This window comes from Podarcis bocagei, assembly GCF_964188305.1.
Source record: "Podarcis bocagei genome assembly, chromosome: 1".
NCBI classification, from domain to species: Eukaryota; Metazoa; Chordata; class Lepidosauria; order Squamata; family Lacertidae; genus Podarcis; species Podarcis bocagei.
The window spans coordinates 55,338,289-55,360,798 of NC_138125.1; the positions used below are offsets into that span (position 1 = coordinate 55,338,289).

General features: G+C 47.1%; 1 protein-coding gene and 1 long non-coding RNA gene across 7 annotated transcripts in view; one reads left to right on the forward strand and one right to left on the reverse strand.

The window, feature by feature from the left end:
• LOC308571562 overlaps window positions 1–19,020 on the forward strand; it is a 35,927-nt gene extending 16,907 nt beyond the window's left edge. For 2 of the 4 annotated variants that reach the window (XR_014001518.1, XR_014001520.1), the window contains exons 2-4: window positions 5,203–5,317; window positions 17,563–18,327; window positions 18,926–19,020. This is a non-coding gene — a long non-coding RNA (uncharacterized lncRNA). Of the gene's footprint in view, window positions 1–5,202; window positions 5,322–17,185; window positions 17,361–17,562; window positions 18,328–18,925 lie in introns of those variants that run through there. The other 2 variants (XR_014001519.1, XR_014001521.1) reach the window with 2 other exon arrangements.
• The window catches only part of TTC17 (tetratricopeptide repeat domain 17), a 57,154-nt gene continuing 53,531 nt past the window's right edge, over window positions 18,888–22,510 (reverse strand). For all 3 annotated transcript variants that reach the window (XM_081163729.1, XM_081163731.1, XM_081163730.1), the window contains exon 25: window positions 18,888–19,910. In XM_081163729.1, coding sequence (XP_081019855.1) covers window positions 19,779–19,910 — 132 coding nt within the window. In that variant the 3' untranslated portion in view covers window positions 18,888–19,778. The remainder of the gene's footprint in view (window positions 19,911–22,510) is intronic.

Here is a 22,510-nt window from a genome sequence, read left to right on the forward strand (position 1 = left end):
AGGACTGCAGGCTCCCCATCCCTGTTGTAGATAAAGTGGATAGAGAAATGTTCTTCTTCCTAATACTAGATTGGCTGTAGATTTAGAACAGACAAAATAGTGTAGCGTTTTTAAAGAAATGGGTGGGATATAAATTCTTTAAATTGATATTCAGTGCCACAAAATGTGATGGCGACAGCTTAGATGAATTTCAGCGTCAATTAGGTACATTCATGGAGGGTTTATTAATGGCAGTTAGCCATAATAGCTATACGAAACCCAAGAGCTTTATGCAGTTGCCCTTTGTAAAAGGAACTAAGCATTTGGAATACATTGAGGGTCCTCTGCATCAGAAAAGAATCTTCTTCTTTTAAATACAATAATACAAAGTCGGGATAAGCTGGTGCAGTTCTACAGCACAACAGGAACCACAGTTAATCTGCTGTAGGAAGCTGTAGGTGCACTGCTAGGAGCCCTCGCCATGAAAGTGATGCACACAAACTCTGTCTAGATACGCTTTTTACAGTTGAAGCACTGCTGAATGAGGTGAATAGAATGGTAGTGAGAATGCAGCAATGGAGGGTGTGATTCCAGATAAGTGAGGTGATGTGTAAGTCTTATATAAACCATGGTTAGGCATTTCTACAGATGTTCATGGGAGTGAACCTCTGATGTGCCCACAAATTGGCACGCTGATCTGGTGTCACATTGGCACCATGCTAACTATCATTTGCTATTTTCATCTAGATAGATTAAGAATAAATAAATAGTGACTCATGTTACTGGACATATGCCATGCATTTAAACCCATTTCCAAGAATTAGATGGCGAGTGGTAAACGACATCTCTTGCAATTTAATTATGTTGCTGGCTGGAGAGTTGTGAGGTTTTAGCATTAGGTTACCAGGTATCATGTTTTCGTATTCACAATTAACAAATGGAGAGAGCAAGATGAATAGGGGCTGAAGGAAATCAGCTAAGGGGAATCTCTGATATCGTGGTCATGGCAGCAGCCCAAAGATTATGACTCAGGAAACCAAGGGTTTTAAGCTTCTTGGCTGAGGTGCTGCATGGACTTCTGGTTTAGTGGTTAGGATCATCAACCTCAAGAATCATAGAATCTTGGAGCTGGAAGGGACCCAAGGGTCAATCTAGTCCAGCCCCCTGCAACACAGGAATCTGAGCGAAAGCATCCCTGACAGATGGCCATCAAACTTGTTCTCCAAAGTGTTTTGCAGAACAAATAATTTGGTGCATTGTGCGGATATTTTAAACCTTTCACATTGTGCCCTCTTGTTGAACATTCAAGCCTCCACAGTTCAACGTGGAGTTTTCTAAAGCTCTTGTGTTAGTGTTTGTTGATCTAATAATACACGGTAGCAGTACCCAAGTCTTGAATCAGTGATCAGATTGTCAGATTCTTTTTGCACCTAAGTGAACCATCAACCCTCAAAAACATTTTTGAAAGTCCTGGCAAATATTGTCTACTGTTTGCGGGGGGGGGGGGAGGGGAGGAGGAGGGATGATCTAAAAAACTTGTTTACCTGCATTGTACCAAAAAGCTTTAGATACGAATCACTTACCAGAAACTCCCAAGTAATCTTAGCAGTCAAGGGATAAGCAAAGTCATCATATGGATTGGTAACTGCTTAAAAAGCAGGAAACAGAGAGTAGGAATAAATGGACTGTTCTCCCAGTGGAGGAATGTAAAAACCAGAGTTCTCCAAGGACTGGGATTAGGAAAGGTGCTTTTTAAATGGTCCATTGTGAGGGATGAGCAGTGAGAACAAGTGGCCTCCAGGTCTGCTGATGACACCAAGTCACCAAATTATATATTTAAAGTGTTTCAGACAAAAAAGGAACGAGGAGGAACTCCAAATGGATCTCTCCGAACTGGGAGAATTGGCAATAAAGTGGCGAACATGGTTAAAAAACCAACATGTGGCCGCCGGGACCACATAACACTGGTCCTGAGAGATCTGCATTGGCTCCCAATATGTTTCCAAGCACAATTCAAAGTGTTGGTGCTGACCTTTAAAGTCCTAAATGGCCTCGGTCCTGTATACCTGAAGGAGCGTCTCCACCCCCATCTTTTAGCTTGGACACTGAGGTCCAGCTCCGAGGGCCTTCTGGCGGTTCCCTCATTGCGAGATGTGAGGTTACAGGGAACCAGACAGAGGGCCTTCTTGGTAGTGGCGCCCGCCCTGTGGAACCTTCAGATGTGAAGGAAATAAGCAGATATCTTCTCTTTAAAAGACATCTGAAGGCAGCCCTGTTTAGGGAAGTTTTTAATATTTAATGCTGTATTGTTTTTAATACTTGATTGGAAGCTGCCCAGAGTGGCTGGGGAAACTCAGCCAGATGGGCGGAGTATAAATAATAAATTATTATTATTATTATTATTATTATTATTATTATTATTATTATTATTATAACATGTGTCCAAATTTGAGGCCCTCTTTGAGTTTCAGGCTTAGGCCAAATGGCCTCCTGCCCCTACTCTCTGATTGGCCCAGGCAGTAGTAACTGTGAATAGGTGCAGGGCCTTCCCCTGAGTAAATGAAGCAATTGCTTCAAATGCTGATGCTGAAATTGGCACCAATCCTCAATTTTTTGGCAATCCTTTGTTGCTGCCACTGGCATCCTTGGAAGACTTTCTTTACTGCTGCCTGACAGCACTAACCAGAACTCGGAGAATGTTTCATGCGTCCTTCTCTGGTTCTTAGTACCCTTTCACTTTTGCAAGATCCCCAGCTGCTGCTTTTCTGCTGGCTCTTATGGATCTATCCATCATCATTACTGGCCAACCCAGTAGATGTTCCCGTGGCTGAACATACTTCTTTGCTGGGTCAGGCACAGTGCTGTTTGACTCCCTGGCTGTGCTAGTCCCATCAGCTCCCTAAAAAGCAATAGCTTTATCAAACTTTTGTCTTGTCCCCCACCTCACCTCAATTGTGCAAGGTTTGAAAAAGCAATCTTTGATACTGAACTTCCAGTAGAAAAGTTCCAGTGAGAAGCAATGCCAGCCTTTCTCAACCTTCCCAGAATGCAAGACCTCAGGGTAAACCCCTCTTATAAAGCAAAGTGGGGCAAAGTCCTGCCAAGATTCAGAATTCACCAAAACTTCCAAAGCCATGGTTCAATCTTTTTCCTGTCACACAATAACATTAATAAATTTTCAGTGGTGGACAGACTTTCTAGATCAGGCATCTCCAAACTGCGGCCCTCCAGATGTTTTGGCCTACAACTCCCATGATCCCTAGCTAATAGGACCAGTGTTCAGGGATGATGGGAATTGTAGTCCAAAACATCTGGAGGGCTGAAGGTTGGGGATGCCTTTTCTTGAAGGTTCCATCCAGCTCCTCTGCCTGCCCGATCACTAGCAGTAGATCTGACCCCTGTATCCAAGGAAGGAAAAACAACTATCTCACTTAGAAAGGGCTCAGCTTGGGGTAGGTGGGAGCAGTGATGGCTCTTCCCCAGCCTTGCTTTCTCTTGGAAGCTAAGCAGGACAAGCTCACACACACAGAGAGAGAAAGAGAGCACAGAGGGGTGCTAGTTATCTTATAAAGGTAAAGGGACCCCTGACCATTAGGTCCAGTCGTGGACGACTCTGGGGTTGCGGCGCTCATCTCGCTTTATTGGCTGAGGGAGCCAGCATACAGCTTCTGGGTCATGTGGCCAGCATGACTAAGCCGCTTCTGGCGAACCAGAGCAGCGCACGGAAACAACATTTACCTTCCTGCCAAAGTGGTACCTATTTATCTACTTGCACTTTGACGTGCTTTCAAACTGCTAGGTTGGCAGGAGCTGGGACTGAGCAACGGGAGCTCACCCCGTTGCGGGGATTCGAACCGCTGACCTTCTGATCGGCAAGCCCTAGGTTCTGTGGTTTAACCCACAGCGCCACCCGTGTCCCAGAGTTATCTTACAGTTTTCTTCAAATTTAAGTTCAGAGCTGAAGGTTTAAAATGCTGTAGATCTTCTTTCTTTGCATCTTTTTTTTCTTTAGCAAAGTAGGAAACCCTCCCTGTTGCTTCTCTGGTTACTTATGAATACACCTGGTCTTTAGGGAAATCGTTCTGAGTATGTGCAGAACCAGTGCATGATTCTGATATAGTCTAGTGCTAGCACATGGGGCTATTCTCGAAGCAGTGCTAACCCCTCCTATATCTGCTATCGTGGCTGTGCTGGATTACTCTCATAGCAACAGATGGAGTGGGAGCCTTCCTTGTAGGGCTGAAATTCAGGCAGTCCAATCAGTCATATTCCTTTTGTCCCACTCTCTGCAGAGGTCATCCAACAAGGTAACCAAAGATGACTCAGTACCATAGTCAGACTTGTATCAGATTGGAATGGATCTAAATCTGTGCTATCTAAGATTATTTACAGCTGCCCCACCACAACCCTCTCCACCACCTTCCCCATGAAGAGAGTATTTGCAACTGGTCAGTAGTTGTTCCAGTCCAGACCTGGTTTCTTTTGGAGTTGCCACACAACTGCATCTTTCAAGGCAGCAGCGACCAGCCCCTTGCACAATGAAGCATTAACCGTGCTCTTGACTCAACCAGTCAGACCTCCTCTGTTGGATTTAATAAGCCAGGAGGGGTAGGGGTTAAGAGGGCACATGGGATTTGTTGCCATCGGCACCTTGTCCCCATCAGCAGACAGTGTAAACTGAAACTGATCCCACAATCACCGAATCTGGCATTGGGTACTTCAGCTTGAGCTGAATCAACTGCAGAGTCAAGCTCAAGTGGAGAGACAACAGAATACAAAAAGTACAATCTGTGACTAGATGAGCCCTGGGGTCTCTTTCAATTTTAGAATTCTATGATTCTGTGACAATTTAATTTGAACTTAAATGTGTGCAAAATGACCCTTCACAGCAGCAGTGATGTAGTGAAAGGGGAAATCATTGTCTCTGTTCACACTCAAATGAATAGAATTGAATTTAGTGGTTGAAGAAAAGGATGAGAGAAAAGAGTGATATACATGAACCTGAGGTAAAAGCAGGTGGGTGAGATAGATCTTAAGAAAGGGCAGATCACTGTGGAATAGATAACAAGCTTCTAATGAATTGTGTAGATCAAGTGAATCTATACAAATGTTCACACGTTCCATGTGATCCTAGAATCTGTATTGTTGCAAGATCTGGAATTTGTATAATCAGCCCTCGACATCTTAGGTACCGAAAAATATAACTCACATCTCCTTTTGCAGATGTCATCGCAGTTCTTCATCTTCACCTATCATACAATTGGCCAGTGATGAGTCCAAGATGCACTCTGTCTGAATTTCATTTTGCAACATCCATACACTGCAAAGTGGATAGGTAGTAAGTACATTGACTAATTCTGTTTCTGTGTTTTGTGTGTGGGTAGGGCAGAGTCATTTGGGGCAGTGTGCACCTGAAATTTCTCCTGTGTAATCTCCATTTAATCAAAGACCTGTGGACGATCATGATTGTGTCACTGGATAATCATTTCAACAGAGGCTGCTATGTTGACATAGATGGTTTTTATATGCTGCCAGGAATATGTATTTTCCATATCATAAAACTTCCCACATGGGTTCATGGTAATTTCATATCTCTGAATATCAGTCACTGGGGAAAACAAGCAGGAAGGTACTGTTGCCCCCAGGTCTTCACTGTGGGTTTCCCAGTGCCATCTGGTTGCCCATGGTGGGAAAAGTGTTTCTGGACTTGATCGAGCTTTGGCTTGATTCAGAAGGCCTTTCTTATGTTCTTAAGGTGTATGCAAGTTCTCTTTTTCTTTTCCTCCTCCACCCTTGTTGCCACAAAGAAGATTCCAATAAGCTGTTAGCATAGTTGCAACCTCTGTGCTGCAGTTTTGTAAGAGGGAGTGGCAACTAGATGATGGGGATTCTATCTCCTGTGATATGCTGCAACCATTATGGACAATTAGCTGCACCAGTCTGCGAATAGCTTTTCATCCTATTATTTGGCAGATGTAGATCTGAGATGATACAAGTCTTCATTAATCGTATCTCTATTATATGCTTTAAAATTATCTGATGAAGGATGCCACCGACAGGATTGCAACATGTGTTCCTGCGATGAGAGAAAAGGTATTGGGGAACTAGTTGAAAAGACTTTGTTCTCCATTTTGTTGGGTGTGTGTTGGAGCTCTTGCTTATTTAGCACACCAATTTCAGACGCTAAATTCCTCTCCCTTACTTTCAAAACAATGCATCAATAAACACATGTGCAAAAAGAATTAATGGATGGAGAGTGATTTCCCCCCCAGCACATCCATTAATGTTGCATACAAAAATCTAAATGTAAAGAATCTAGGTAGCAAGATCAAATGTATTTGTGGTTATAACAGAAGGAACACGAAACACACGGCAAAGCAGATACGTCAAGGCTGGCTTTCCTGGGTAAGAAAGAGTTAATCCCTGTGGGGTTTTCATGTACGTCAGAGCAGGTTCCTGTCTGTGCAGCGCTCAGCTTGGATTGAGAGCTTTTGTTCCTTGTTATTTTTCATGATTTCTTTGCATTTAGTGGTGTGGGTTCCCCTCCCTTCCTTTTTATAAGAACCACACTTTAAAGCATGGCAACAGAGGTTAGATTTACTGCTGTCTTCTTTTTCCAGTGAGCAGGTACTTAGTATACATAGGGAAGGCAAGGCACCACTAGCCTTGGTTCTCCACTGCTTACGCCTTATGCATTACAGTGTTATCATCACAGCCTGCAGAAAAGACCACACCTTTCCCTCCCATTTACATTTTATTGTAACTAAAAAGAGAAAAACGTACATTAAAAAAAGAACCAATGTAGTCCACATCAGAAAAAAATCTAAAGTGACAGAATCATGGCATTTGTAATCTTCAGAGCAACTGAAAAAGGACCTTACATTGTATCACAGAATAGAGGAAACTAGGTTCTATAGTTTCTATACCAGTTAACTGCAAAGGGTGACTGTTGAATGGCGTTTCAGTCTTGGGGTTGCTCCAGATGATCCCTCACGTTCACTTACACTTCTTCCAAACGTCCAAAGCAGCATTTAGATGTCAATGCGACACACAGTGCAGAGATACATGGGCTATGGAGATTTAGGGTCACTCCTCACATGAGGCTTTCAAGATACTTCACATCTAAAAAGTTTTATATATACACCTAATCATATAACGTGTGTGCATGACAGGTGCCTTTTTTTTTAGCTGTGTGGGTGACGGGTGAACTACACAACAGGAGGCTGGAAGTGACTGCATCTCCACACTTTGTGTAGACACACACTTGCTGCTATGTAATGTGTGAAGAGGTCTATCTGTTTCAATTGTCTCATTCAATGCAGAAAAACCTTCCTTTGTAGCTAGCTGTGTAGCTTTGCTTCCATTAATGCCTAGTCACCTTGGTACCAGGTGTGAAATGGGGGATAGTTGGGTATGGTTATGTATAGAGTCTAGCCTAGCTACGAACAGCAAAGCAACATGTTGTTTCAAGGACAGGAATCACTAGTTTGGGGTAGCTAATGCAATGCCCTCTTGACGTTGTTGGACCCCAGCCTCCACCAGTGCCAGCTGGCATGGCCAATGATCAGGGATTATGGTAGGCACCACGTTCACTACCTGGGCTGTAGCTGAAAACTATTAACAGGGACAAAGGCATAAGACTGGCTGGTAAATGTGGACATGGATGGGGTGAAATCCACAGGACAATTGCCTGAGGAATATATTGCATTGGAGGACAGACCTTTCCTGACCAGATCTCTTTAATTAATGTTTCCATTGCTAAATTGTATGACTCAGTGGCGTCGGGGAGCTTTTCACTGCAACCAAATCGTTCTGATTGCTTAAGCCTCTGGAAGGATTATGAGTGTGTGTTTTAAACTTCAGCCTTTTCTGTCTCGGACTTGGTTGCATGAATCTTTCTCATCCTGAGTACATGGGAAATAAGGAGCTCCATAATATTCACTGGGCTGTTGTCTTCATGTGAGTTATGTTTTCTGTTCCGATATAGAGCCAAAGCAGTCCTTTTAGAATGGTGCCCTCTTGTGCCAAAAAAAAAGCATCTCTTTCTCTGTGCAGCTAGGGACATAAATGCTCTATCAGATTATTCCAAATTTCCACATTCCCCACTTAGCTTTTCTTTCTGTTTTTTATGCATCTGATGCCCACAACAGAAGACTGAAGCATGCTGCCAAGAGTTGAATTCAAAAAACATTTTTTTAAAAAACAACAACCCCAAAACAAACATGAATTAAATGAGGTGAGATGGGAGGATGTCGCTGGGAACCAGGGAAGGAAGAGGTGGGGGTGAGCACTTTTAGGTTTATAAGCAAGCTGAACACTCCTCTCTCACACCGACTCCCAACAAATGGGCAACAAGTTCAACTATGAATGTATTAGGGGGAAAATGGTCACCTTTGACGCCTGTAAGATGTCTTTCATTCTTTATCAGTGGGGTGAGGATGGAGGGCAGGAAATCCCTTTTCAGGCCACCTTCAACTGCATATGGCAGAGGAATCCCAAACTTCAACCCTCTTTTTGAAAAAGACTAACCTTCCCCCAATCTTTCTGGTGTCTTTAACTGTAATCTTTCTACAGAGAGCAAAGGGCAAAGCCAAAAACAAAAACAAAACCTACACATTAGAATTTATCCACATTGCTAATGACCTTTCCCTGGCTGTTTTCTTTTAATATTGTTATTCCTCATGGATTTAGCTCTTGCAGGTTCTTGCAGGTGAGTAGAGGTGCTCGGTCCAGCTTATAGATATGAGTATCTTTTTCTGCTTATATCACAGCTGCGCTTAGAATAGGATCCAGCCGCCACCTGGAGGATTCCAGAAGTGTTGACTACATTTTCCCTTCACCACTTTTGGCCGCTCTGCAGCCTCATAGTTTAATGTGGTGTTGATGTGTGTTGGGGAAGAATTCTTCACATTTCTAGAAATCTGCAAGCCTTGGATTTTCCAAGATAAGGAGGCACCATGCATTCCTGGAGTCCTATATTGTTACGTGCTCCTGGCTTCTTTGAATAGTAGCAGAACTTTCAGGGTTTGTCCTATGGCATTTCTGTTTATTCATAAATATGCAAAAGTGGTGACCAGCAACAGCAAATCCATAACCAGTCATTAGATCCTCAGAGAGGCAGCCTTGTTAGGGTGGCTGTTCATTAGTCGTGGAAATCTAGTATAAAAGATTGACAGCCAATACTGCCCTTGTGAAATGGACACTTTCTACAGTGGTGCCCCGCAAGACGAATGCCTCGCAAGACGGAAAACCCGCTAGACAAAAAGGGTTTTCCGTTTTTGAGCTGCTTCGCAAGACGATTTTCCCTATGGGCTTGCTTTGCAAGACGAAAACGTCTTGCGAGTGTTCCGATTTCCCCCCCCTTCCCCCCTTTTTCTAAGCCGCTAAGCCGCTAATAGCCTTTTAGCCGCTAATCCGCTAAGCCTCAGGGGTTTAGGTGCAGAGGCACAGGCAAGGGAGGAAACAGAGAGCGAAGGGGAGGAGACAGAGGAAAGGATGAGTGATGACGACGACCCGAGATCTCCCAGTCTTTCCAGTGAATCAGAGGATTCACAGAAAGGAGCACCAGTGGCCAGGGCAAGGGGGGCGTCTAGGGAGGCACCCCAGGAAGATAGAGCCAGAGGAGACTCAGGGGGGAGCAGCTGGAAATCGGGACCAGCGTCACCGCCAGGAAGCAGGGAAGAGGAAAGGAGCCAGGAGGGAAGCGCTGGCAGCTCACCACAGGAGGGAGGGCAGGAGTCAGGAGTGGCCACACCTCCATCGGGGAGCGAAGAAACGGTTAAGAGGAAAGTGGAAGGTTGGGCGCGCGCACCAAGTTCAAATGCAGAGGAAGGCGGCGCAGTGAGCAGCCCCGAAAGGGAACCGGGTCCTAAAGCCCGGCGCAAGGAGGCAGAAGGGTCTGGGTCAGCGTCAGAAGAATCCCGGAAGGAAGAAGCCCCGGGGGGTAGAGGGACCCAGAGGAGGACAGTCAGGAGGAAAAGGTGGAGCAAGGCTAGGATATTAAGTTGGTGCGCACGGGGCGGAGACTCAGACGGAGCCTCGCCGATCTAGCTAGTAGACGTAGAGTTGCAGACAGCAGCGTGAGAATGGAAACTGTAATTCAATAAAGACTTTTACTTAATGACCGCTGGCTAGCGTGATCCTCTGTGAGCTAGGATCTTGAAGCAGCTCTGACAGTAGGCTCCGTCTCAACATTGTGGGCATCTGCAGCCTCGAGGAGAGGAGAGAAACAGGCGCCCACTAGCGAGCTCACGAACGGCAGGAGACATGACGGCTGAGCAGCAGATAGAGGACCTCAGAAAAGCAGTGGCACAACTGAACGCCGAGGTTCTCGCATCCAGGAAGAGAGAGGACGAGGCAGCTGCCGCCTGCAGGGATCTCCAGGTCAGGTTAGACGTACTGGCAAAGCAACCACCCCGGCAGGAGGGAATTGGGTTGGCGAGACGGACAGGCGGGCTGCTCTCTCACTTCGATGGGAACCTGCAACAGTATCCCAACTTTAGAGCCGACGTACTGTGCGCACTGCAACTGTTGCATAAAGACTTTAGAGATGAACAGGAGAGAGTGGGGTTCATCATGTCCCATCTGCATGGGGAGGCGAAAGCATGGTTGCGCAATTTATGGAGAGATAACGATCCGGCGCTCCAGAATGCGGATGCCTTTATTAAAGCGATGGATGGGTGTTTCTTATCAAGTATTGACATTGATCTTGCACGGAAGGAGGTGCATGGGCTGAGACAAGGGAGGGCCAGCGTCAGACAGTATCATGCACGCTTTTTCGCCTTGGTCAGCGCCCTGGAATGGGACAGAGATTCGGCTCCTGTAAGAGACCTCTTTTGGGAGGGACTGCACAACTCGATTAAAGATGAGATAGCGAGGGGGGAGAGACCCCGAACCACCCAGGAAGTCGTTCAGAGGGCACTGGCCGTGGGGGTGAGGCTGGAAGGACGTCCGTGGAGCAAGGACGAAGGACGTGGAGGGCGCGAACCAGCCGGGGGCCCCTCCTTCTTTCCCAGAGAAGCAGCGCGAACGCAATCCACGCCTCCGCCAGGAGGAGGAGCCGAACCTATGGAGGTTGGAGGTGCAAGGGCTCAGTCAGCAACCAGAGCCCTAGCACCGGCAGCAGTGAAGGCGAAGCCTCCTAGAGGGACCAGGAAGTGTTACGTCTGTGAGCAGCCAGGGCATATGGCGAAAGAGTGTCCCCAGAGGCCCCACAAGCTTACTGCAGCCTCAGCAATGGTGACTGCAGCAACGCAGCAGGGAGGACCACAGCAGGGAAACGACAATGTCTGGCTGGAGGAAGAGGCACTGGGGCCCAGCCAGACGTGTTAGTGACGCAGTCCCCAGAAATTTTACAGCCAGTGAACCCCCTCCCGCCCAAACCAGTAGTGAGGCTCACAGCATCTCTCCAGCTGCCCAATGGAATCACCATGGACGTGCCAATCACCATCGACTCCGGCAGCAACGCGGACTTTATAGGGCAGGAATTTGTCGACAGGCACGCTGTGCAGTTGCTGCCGGCCACACTGCCCCTGCAGGTTGTCACGGTGGATGGCAGGGAGCTGCTAGGGGGGCAAGTGGTGAAGCAGACGCCACCAATGGTGATGCGACTTGGGAATCACAGGGAAGTCATCAGCTTCAACGTCACTCAACTGTCTGACACGCCCATTGTATTGGGTATGAGTTGGCTGGACAAGCACAGCCCAACGATGGCTTGGTTCCAGAGGCAGCTGGTCTTCGGCTCTTCCTTTTGTGCTGAACACTGCATCGTACCCAGGCAGGAAGGAGAGGAAGAGGAGTCACAGCTGCTGCTAGGCACGCTGCAAGCGATTCCCCACAAGTACGCAGAATTTCTGGAAGTTTTCTGCGAGAAGGAGGCGGACAGGCTACCCCCTCACAGACCATATGACTGCAAAATTGACCTGCTGCCGGGGGCGGCGCTGCCTAAAGGGAAGCTGTATTCCATGTCTGAGGACGAACTGCAGGAACTCAAAGACTTCATCGATCATAATTTGGAGCGCGGTTTCATCCGGGAGTCTAAGGCAGTGGGGGGCAGTCCTGTATTCTTTGTTAAGAAGCGAGACACGCCCCAAAAAAGACTCGTAGTGGATTACAGGATTTTGAACAGTGTGACCAAGCCGTCGGACTTCCCCATGCCCCGCATCGACGACCTCCTGGCGAAGGTACGGAAAGGAAAGGTGTTCACCAAGTTGGACCTGCGGGGGGCGTACAACCTCATTCGCATGCGGGAAGGTGATGAGTGGAAGACAGCCATGTTCACGCCACTGGGTACCTACGAATACAGAGTTATGCCTTTTGGACTACAAAATGGCGCTCACGTTTTTCAAGCATTTATGCATCACGTGTTGGCGGGACTTCTCTACAAGACGTGCGTCTGTTTCTTGGATGACATCCTGATCTTTTCGGAGTCGCAGCAAGAACATGACAAGCACGTCAAGGAAGTGCTGGGCAGGCTAAAGCAACACAGGCTCTACGCCAAGCTGGAGAAGTGCCAATTTGACGTGCCGGAGGTGGATTTTCTGGGCTACAAGCTGTCTGCCAAGGGGCTCGCCATGGACAGCGCCAAGGTTCGAGCGGTGTTGGATTGGAAGAGCCCACGCAACCGGAAGGAGGTCCAACGGTTTGTCGGCTTTGCGAACTTCTATCGCAAGTTTATCAAGGGCTTCGCGATGCAGACGGCGGCCATCACTGACACCCTTAGCTCCAAGAAGAAGAAGTTCATCTGGACAGAGCAGGCGGAGCAGTCCTTTCAGGCCCTCAAGCGTCTCTTCGCGTCGGAAGAGCAGCTGCTTCATGTCAACCCCAGCATGCCGATGAGGGTGGAGACAGACGCTTCGGACAGAGCAGTGGGGGCGGTCCTGCTGCAGAAGGACCCGCAGGGCGTGTGGCGGCCGGGAGCGTTTTACTCCAGGAAGCTCAGCAAGTCCGAGCAGAACTACACCATATGGGACAGGGAGTTGCTGGCCATTCATGCAGCGTTCAAGGCGTGGAGGCACTTTCTGATCGGCGCCAAGCACACGGTGCAGGTTTGCACGGACCACAAGAATCTGGAACACTGGCGCACGGCACAGTTCCTGAACCAGAGGCAGATACGTTGGGCTGAGTTCTTTGCGGACTTCGACTTCCGAATAGAGTATGTCCCGGGGGACACCAACATCATGGCAGACGCTCTCTCCCGCAAGCCACAGTATCTGGAGGACGCAACACCAGCGGCCGCCATGCACATCTTTGCACCGACAGTGTGGGCGTGCGCCGCGGCGACCGTAGACCTAGAGGCGGTGCGGCGAGCGTTGCAGGGGGACTCCTTCGCACAAACGAAGATGGCAGAGGTGCGAGGGGGCAAGGCAGCGGCCGACGGTTTCCAGCTACGAGATGGCTTGCTCATCCGTAAAGGGGCCATCTACGTGCCGGGTGACGAACTTCGAGCCAAGGTGCTACAGCAGCTGCACGACGCACCCACGGCCGGGCACTTTGGCAAGGAGAAGACGGTGGAATTAGTAGCCAGGGATTTCTGGTGGCCTGGAATGAGAGGGGAGGTCGCAGACTACGTAGCGAGGTGTGACACCTGCCAGAGGGCAAAGCCGGTGCACAAACCGCCGGCTGGACTGTTGGAGCCGCTGCAAACTCCGGTCGAACCTTGGGAAAGGGTGGCTCTGGACTTTGTCACGGATCTGCCCAGCTCAAGGGGCAAGACGGCAGTGTTGGTGGTGGTGGACCTGTTCTCCAAGATGGCGCATTTCATTCCGTGTGCTAAGGTGGCCACGGCGGAGCAAACCGCCAAACTGTTCATAGACCACGTGTTCAAGGTTCACGGTCTGCCACGGTCTATTCTGTCCGACCGCGGGCGGCAGTTCATCTCGAACTTCTGGCAGAAACTGATGGGCTTCCTAAACGTCAAGATCAATCTGGCGTCGGCGAGACACCCGCAGACCAACGGGCAAGCGGAGCGAGCCAATGCCATCATGCAGCAGTACCTGAGATGTTATGCAAACCAACAGCCTGCGACGTGGGTGGATTACCTGCCGCTTGCAGAGTTTGCCTACAACAACACGAAGCACGTATCCACGGGCGTCACGCCGTTCTTCGCCAACAACGGGCGGCACCCTAGAACCTTTCCGGGACTGGAATGCAGGGGAGAAGGGGAGCCGCAGTCAGCAGATGCGTTCGCGTCGGAGCTGCAGGAAGTCCACGATCAGCTGCGGCGCCACCTGGAGCTGGCTAAACACGCATACAAGGTACAAGCGGACAAACACAGAAGGGTTGGCGAAGAGCTCCACGTGGGAGACTGGGTCTGGTTAGCAGCCCACGCAGTGCCGGCCAGGTCGTTGGCCAAGAAGAAACTAGGGCATAAACAACTGGGGCCCTACCAAGTCGAAGAGCAGGTCAACCCGGTGGCTTTCAGGCTGGCGCTTCCGGAGGGTTCCAGAATGCATCCGGTGTTCCACAGATCGGTGCTCACTCCCTACAAGGCACCGCACAGGTTCCAGGAACCCGGAACGGCGCCGAGTCCGCTCAGAGAAGGAACGGGGCACGCGGGAGTGGCACAGGAGGAGCGCATCAACGAAGTCACGGAGATTTTGGACTCCAGATGGGGGGAAGAGGGAGTAGAATACTTTCTCGCCAGGGAGGGCACCCCGGCCAGTGCGAACAGCTGGGTGCCGGGCTACGCTTTAGACGAACCTCTGCTCAAAGACGAGTTTCATGCCCTCTTCCCACATAGACCTATGCCAGCAGACTTTTTCGACGACTGGCTTTTCACGCCCACGCTTTCGGACAGCACGTTCAGGGGGTTTGACTCGGACGAGGAACCAACACGAGACGTCCGTTCCCCGGAGGGGTCACCCTCGGGATCTGTCTCAGAACCCTCGTATTGGTGGGACGATAGGCCGGAGGAGCAGTTCCGCAGGAAGTGGCTGGACTGTTCCGGCCGAGCAACGCCGCCTGGAGGAAGTGCGGGAGAGACGGACATGGACATTTTCGGGGACGACCCTGGTTTCGAGCACGGCGGCACAGAGATGGAAGAGGAGGTGACTGTCGTCAACGAGAGCAGAGAGGAAGACCTGGAAGAGTTCCGCTGGAGGCCTGCCACGGGAAGCGACCGATATCCGACGTTCGTCCCTTTGCAACAGCAGCCCCCAGCTCCAGCACCGGAAGGAGGGGAGGGGGGACTGGGGGGCTTCGAGGGGGGGATGGATGTCAGGGGTTTAGGTGCAGAGGCACAGGCAAGGGAGGAAACAGAGAGCGAAGGGGAGGAGACAGAGGAAAGGATGAGTGATGACGACGACCCGAGATCTCCCAGTCTTTCCAGTGAATCAGAGGATTCACAGAAAGGAGCACCAGTGGCCAGGGCAAGGGGGGCGTCTAGGGAGGCACCCCAGGAAGATAGAGCCAGAGGAGACTCAGGGGGGAGCAGCTGGAAATCGGGACCAGCGTCACCGCCAGGAAGCAGGGAAGAGGAAAGGAGCCAGGAGGGAAGCGCTGGCAGCTCACCACAGGAGGGAGGGCAGGAGTCAGGAGTGGCCACACCTCCATCGGGGAGCGAAGAAACGGTTAAGAGGAAAGTGGAAGGTTGGGCGCGCGCACCAAGTTCAAATGCAGAGGAAGGCGGCGCAGTGAGCAGCCCCGAAAGGGAACCGGGTCCTAAAGCCCGGCGCAAGGAGGCAGAAGGGTCTGGGTCAGCGTCAGAAGAATCCCGGAAGGAAGAAGCCCCGGGGGGTAGAGGGACCCAGAGGAGGACAGTCAGGAGGAAAAGGTGGAGCAAGGCTAGGATATTAAGTTGGTGCGCACGGGGCGGAGACTCAGACGGAGCCTCGCCGATCTAGCTAGTAGACGTAGAGTTGCAGACAGCAGCGTGAGAATGGAAACTGTAATTCAATAAAGACTTTTACTTAATGACCGCTGGCTAGCGTGATCCTCTGTGAGCTAGGATCTTGAAGCAGCTCTGACAGCCGCTAAGCCTTTAATAGCTGCTAAACCGCTAATAGCGCTAATCCGCTAATAGGGTTGCTTTGCAAGACGAAAAAAACCGCTAGACGAAGAGACTCGCGGAACGGATTAATTTCGTCTTGCGAGGCACCACTGTACTTATTTCCATCAAGGGTCCTTTAAGTTATCAAAATTCAGGAAGATGAAGCTATTGTGTGGTCAAGAGTGTTTAAACTCAGGTGCTTAGAGAAGGAGACTGTGTAGGATAGTATCTCTCACGTGTAAAACAAACCCTTTCAATGGGAAGATTGTTTCTTCCCGTGGAAGGGGCATAAAGAAAAGATGAGATATCTGTTTTTATGAGTCACTTATTAGGTTTGTTAATAGAGTTCTGAAAAGTGAACAGACCTTGTTTTCCTGGAAAAATGAGCACACTTTCAAATTCTTGAGTTTTATTACTTATTTTCACTCCAATCTGTGGAAGGTAAGCATGTCATTTTATCAACAGATATACAAAATGTCTATATGTTGTTATGCACTATCCCAATCTTCTCAGCAGTGAGATATTCTAGGATCTGTGTTTCTTTTTGGAAAAATGAGGCACAGCAGAGATTGTGGTGTCTTTATGATACAGTATATGGTTTAATTACACAGATATATAACCTGAGTTTTCGATGGAGAGGTTCCCAGTACCACACACCAAGAGCGTCTTGCTTCTTCCCAAGATGCAGTCCTGTATTCAAAACTCTGCCTCCTGCTTGTCACATTACTTCTAAGCTTTTGGCCCACATTGCTTCCTCTCGCTCTTCTCTTAAGCTTTTGGCTTTATCTCCTAAGTGAGAGGGCCCCCACCTCTCTGCCATCTCTCAAAGAGTATCTTTGATGCTTTGTAGTCCTAATGGCCCATTCCTCAGGTGACTACCTCAACACAGGAAGCTTAGACAAGCTTAATTAGCCCTAAATACATGCTAATTCCAGAAGATTTAGAAGCGTCTAATACTGAACCCAATAATTTAGGGTTTAGCACCCACAAACTCATAATAATATTGTAACCTGATGCCTATCTTTGATTAAATTCTTCAGTAGCCCCATACAGAAGATCCATGTAATCTTCTTCTGAAATGTGCATGAACATACATCAGCTTCATTTCTGATGCCCCCAAACATCAAGAAGCATGGAATTAAATCTCATGGACTCATAACCTCATCATATTCCTTAATGGCAGATGTTGTAGGCATGGGCAGACTCTATGCTAGCAGCGCTAGGTACAAGGTAGTGGTTGGCACAGGCAGAAAAATTGTTTCTCAAGTGGTGGAAGCAAGTGCAATGGGAACAGGAACTGGGTGCAAGAAAGCAGACCTCCAGACCATTCTCCAGAGAAGGAGCGATGACCTGATCTGCCAGAATGCCATGATTGACCTTTCCTGCTCTTCAGGTGAAAGAGACTGAAAGCTTCTTAATTATTTTGGGGAAATATCATTTCAGTATTTCTCTCTGCTACACACAAATTAGCAATATGTAAGTTATGGATTTAGAAAAAATCCCCGAGTTGTACTGGTTACTTATCTGGTGATCCAATAGTGTGCATAACTCAATGAAAAAGGAATTTGGTTCTCACTGTGCATTTCTGTTTACAGGTTATGTTGCAGGACACTCTTGAGAGAGGGTGCATCCCACTATACTTCGTAGGAAGGGTCTCCAGGCAGAAGAGTGGCACTCAAGACCAAACCAGCAGAGCCAAAATAAGCTCCTCAACCCCATGATGAACATGTTCACCCCACCTCTGGAATCTCAGGAACCATGTAGAAAACTGTAACAAGGTGTGGGGTGAAGAAAACAACCTCAGGACAGGCAAAGGCACGAAATATCATGTGCTATATGACAAGTAACCAAGGCAAAGAATCAGAAAAACAATTCTAGTAGGGAGCAGAGGACAACAAACTAGAGAAGGGGAGATAACATAAGGAAAAAAGAACTGATAAGTTGCAGGAAAGGATCAATCAGATAGATCCGCCCCCTGCCCCAAAACAAGAAAGAAAAGGGTAAGTCTGGAGGGAAAGACAATTCCACCTGGAAAAGGACTTGAATAGCTTGAATCATAGAATGGGAAGGGACCATGAGGATCATTTAGTCCAGCCCCCTGCGATGCAGGAATATTTCACGCAATGTGAGGCTCCAACCCACGACCCTGAGATTAAGAGTCTCATGATCTACTGAGCTATAGATGAACAGTTCCAAGGACCTTCCCTACCAAGACATCCTCACTACAGAATGTCCTCTGGCAAAAATGTAATTATACTAGTCCTCACTGCTTTGCAATCCAGCAATGGTAATAAGTGTTGGAGCAGATTTCCATGTGTGCTTATCTTGCTGAAGCTGAAGATGCAGGCTGGATGTGCAAGGTATGTATGGTGATGCACCTGCCTACCATATTTAAAGGAACTTGTGAGCCTGTTTTGGACCATCAGTTGTGACCTACATGTACGTCTAGCTCAGTGGGAGCCATTGTCAACTGCGTTTTCAAGCCTTCAGCAGTAACTAGGGTCTGGCATGCCTGATCTCCAAGTTGACATTAGGCAGGAGCTGGCTGCTCTCAGTTCCTAGTTGATCATATGTAATGAATGCAAACTTTTAGAAAGATTTTGCAATATGTTGTTTGCTGAGGAGAAAAAGTCTGAGGAGGGGAGTCTGTAAGCTTTCCCTGTGTCTTAAAGTTCAGACTGTGCTGCATTCTAATTTGCAGCACATGGACAAGTGTGATCTTATTATCCCACTCAATGCAACAGGAAGTGTGTGGAGTCAAATGCCCAGAGAGTCACATATAGAACACAATCCAAAGACCACTTGTACTCCAGGGTAACAAAGCTGAACCTGATCCTTATTGTACATTCAATACAACTTAAGGCAATTGCACCACATTTGTTGTAAAAGACATTTGACTATATAAAAAGAGAGAACAGCATTCTCTTCATTAACATAATTCTTTATTTTTGTTCCAAGTTATGTGCCCTTGTTGATTCAACAATGAGACATGGAGCTTCAAGTCCTTCACTGATCAAGGTGGGTACTGATTTGGAAACAGACCGTTTGCCTTGTTTGCTAAAATGCTCTCACTTTCTCTAACTTGTAGAGTCACAGAGCATGTGGACAAATGCCTTTAACATTTGCACCTTGCACTCAGCTGGGTAAAACAAAAAATTAGTAAAGACAGGCCAAGGGCTGCAGTGGGTTTCACATATATATGGATATAAAATCTCTTAAATAATGTTTTGTTTTATTTCCCTTTTCTTCAGGTAACCAAAATAAAAATGATTTTACAACTAGATGTTGTGCTTGCCGCTTCTCCTCCTCCCCCTAAAAACAGTACAAAAAAGGGTCTGCAGCCACCTGCATTCTTATCTCACAATCAATCTCTGGTAATGCTGTAATATGGACTGGGAGAAATGGTAAAATGTGAGTTTCTGATGGATAAAAATCTTCTTCCTACGTAGTGTGTCTGGTGAAATGATGTGCTTTGCATTTTCATAGATATGCTAGACAAGAAGCAGGTTACATTCTATGCTGGCACCAATTTGTTTTATGGGGAAAAAAAATCTAAGGATGTATGGGTCACAGGCATGTGGAAAGTTTCTGGGCTCAATATTTAATTATACAGATGTTTAGTAAAAATGTTTTTTCCCTGTAATGCTTCCAAGGATGCTTCCGTTTCTGAACAATAAAAACAATCCCAAATTCTTAGTTAAAATCCTGGTTTCCCAATTGATATTAGCACACCTCATTACAAGCATAATAGTGAAGAATGATTCGGTTGTCTTTTAAAAACAAAAGGGAAAAATGAAGAAGATTGTGATCTTTAAGGAGAACGTCTTTCTTTTTTCATGAGTAAATGACACTGAATGGCACGGATCCGATTCTTCGCTGGTGCAAACTCGGGTTGGAGTTTCAATGTTGATTCATACCATCTCATGGCTTTCTCAAACTCCTCCTGTAGGGCCCAGATGCAAAATGGTTAGTGGTCAAAGTACCAAAAGCCCCAGCAAAGCACCTACCAAACAGGTACCATGCTATCGATAGCAAGTCTATGGTGCTGAACATCAGGCTAAATTTCACAGTGCTGCTTGTTGGATCGAGCCAGGAACAAAAACAACAGCTGAATTCTGGCACCTTTCAATAAACCATAGTTTAAAGTAAGCTTGCAAGAAACTAGGTACTTTTAAAAAATAACTGAAATAAAATAAACTTGGAAGTAGATGCTTTGAATCTCTTCCTCACAGCAATGCTTGAAAAGGGGAAGGGGAAAGGAAGTCTGTGGCCTGCTTCTGCTAATTTCTGTAGTGCTAAAATATGATTAAGGGTTATATCCAATTGGGTCCTTTGTGTAAAGACATTAAGTAAGGGGCCTAAGACTCAATATCTTACTTTTGTGTTACGGTAGCCACTGAAAAATGGGAGTTGTATGCACACAGTTTCACATGAGAAGCTATTTGTGCAAGGCAATGCACTGTATGCATCGGCTCAAACTATACCGGCAGGGCATAAGAAGCCAGCATACACACTGCTTCTCTTGAGGACTAGGGTTTTGTGGGTTTTTTTGCCAGTGACAGTGTCATCAAGGTAACACAGAAATTGGCCTGAAGTCATGGAACTAGTTTATGGCTCCTCAATGACTTAGCACAAGTTATTTCCAGTTTAGCATTACCTTCAGGAAATGGAAATAATATGGTCACATTTTGCTGAGGGGTGCAGATTTTTAAGTTTTTGTTTTTTTAAAAAAAGGCTTAGTTTTTAAATGAAAAAAATTAAAAATGGTAAAAATCAGTTTATGAAGTATACTGTGTCAGGAAGAGATGGATCATGTGGAATTTTTACATGTCAAGATGGGACAACCAGTTGCATCATACTGGAAAACTAAAAGCAACAGAATTTCATAGAATCATAGAATCCTAGAGTTGGAAGAGACCACAAGGGCCATCGAGTCCAACCCCCTGCCAAGCAGGAAACACCATCAGAGCACTCCTGACATATGGTTGTCAAGCCTCTGCTTAAAGACCTCCAAAGTAGGAGACTCCACCACACTCCTTGGCAGCAAATTCCACTGTCGAACAGCTCTTACTGTCAGGAAGTTCTTCCTAATGTTTAGGTGGAATCTTCTTTCTTGTAGTTTGGATCCATTGCTCCGTGTCCGCTTCTCTGGAGCAGCAGAAAACAACCTTTCTCCCTCCTCTATGTGACATCCTTTTATATATTTGAACATGGCTATCATATCACCCCTTAACCTCCTCTTCTCCAGGCTAAACATGCCCAGCTCCCTTAGCCGTTCCTCATAAGGCATCGTTTCCAGGCCTTTGACCATTTTGGTTGCCCTCCTCTGGACACGTTCCAGTTTGTCAGTGTCCTTCTTGAACTGTGGTGCCCAGAACTGGACACAGTACTCCAGGTGAGGTCTGACCAGAGCAGAATACAGTGGCACTATTACTTCCCTTGATCTAGATGCTATACTCCTATTGATGCAGCCCAGAATTGCATTGGCTTTTTTAGCTGCCGCGTCACACTGTTGGCTCATGTCAAGTTTGTGGTCAACCAAGACTCCTAGATCCTTTTCACATGTACTGCTCTCAAGCCAGGTGTCCCCCATCTTGTATTTGTGCCTCTCATTTTTTTTGCCCAAGTGCAATACTTTACATTTCTCCCTGTTAAAATTCATCTTGTTTGTTTTGGCCCAGTTCTCTAATCTGTCAAGGTCGTTTTGAAGTGTGATCCTGTCCTCTGGGGTGTTAGCCACCCCTCCCAGTTTGGTGTCATCTGCAAATTTGATCAGGATGCCCTTGAGTCCATCATCCAAGTCGTTGATAAAGATGTTGAATAAGACCGGGCCCAAGACAGAACCCTGTGGCACCCCACTAGTCACTCTTCTCCAGGATGAAGAGGAACCATTGATGAGCACTCTTTGGGTTCGGTCAGTCATCCAGTTACAAATCCACTGAGTGGTAGCATAGTCAAGACCACATTTTACCAGTTTCTTTACAAGAATATCATGGGGCACCTTGTCAAATGCCTTGCTGAAATCAAGGTAGGCTACATCCACTGCGTTCCCTTCATCTACCAGGCTTGTAATTCTGTCAAAAAACGAGATCAGGTTAGTCTGACATGACTTATTTTTCAGAAATCCATGCTGACTATTGGTGATCACAGCATTCCTTTCTAGGTGCGCACAGACTGTTTGCTTAATGATCTGCTCCAGAATCTTCCCTGGTATTGATGTCAGACTGACTGGGCGGTAATTATTTGGGTCCTCTCTTTTCCCCTTTTTGAAAATAGGGACAACATTTGCCCTCCTCCAGTCTACCGGGACTTCGCCTGTTCTCCAGGATTTCTCAAAGATGACTGCCAGTGGTTCTGAGATCACATCTGCCAGTTCTTTTAATACTCTTGGATGCAGTTCATCTGGCCCTGGAGACTTGAATACATCTAAACTGGCCAAGTATTCTTGTACTATCTCCTTAGTTATTCTGGGCTGTGTTTCCTTTGCTGAATCATTTGCTCCAAATTCTTCAGGTCGGGCATTGTTTTCCTTATCGGAGAAGA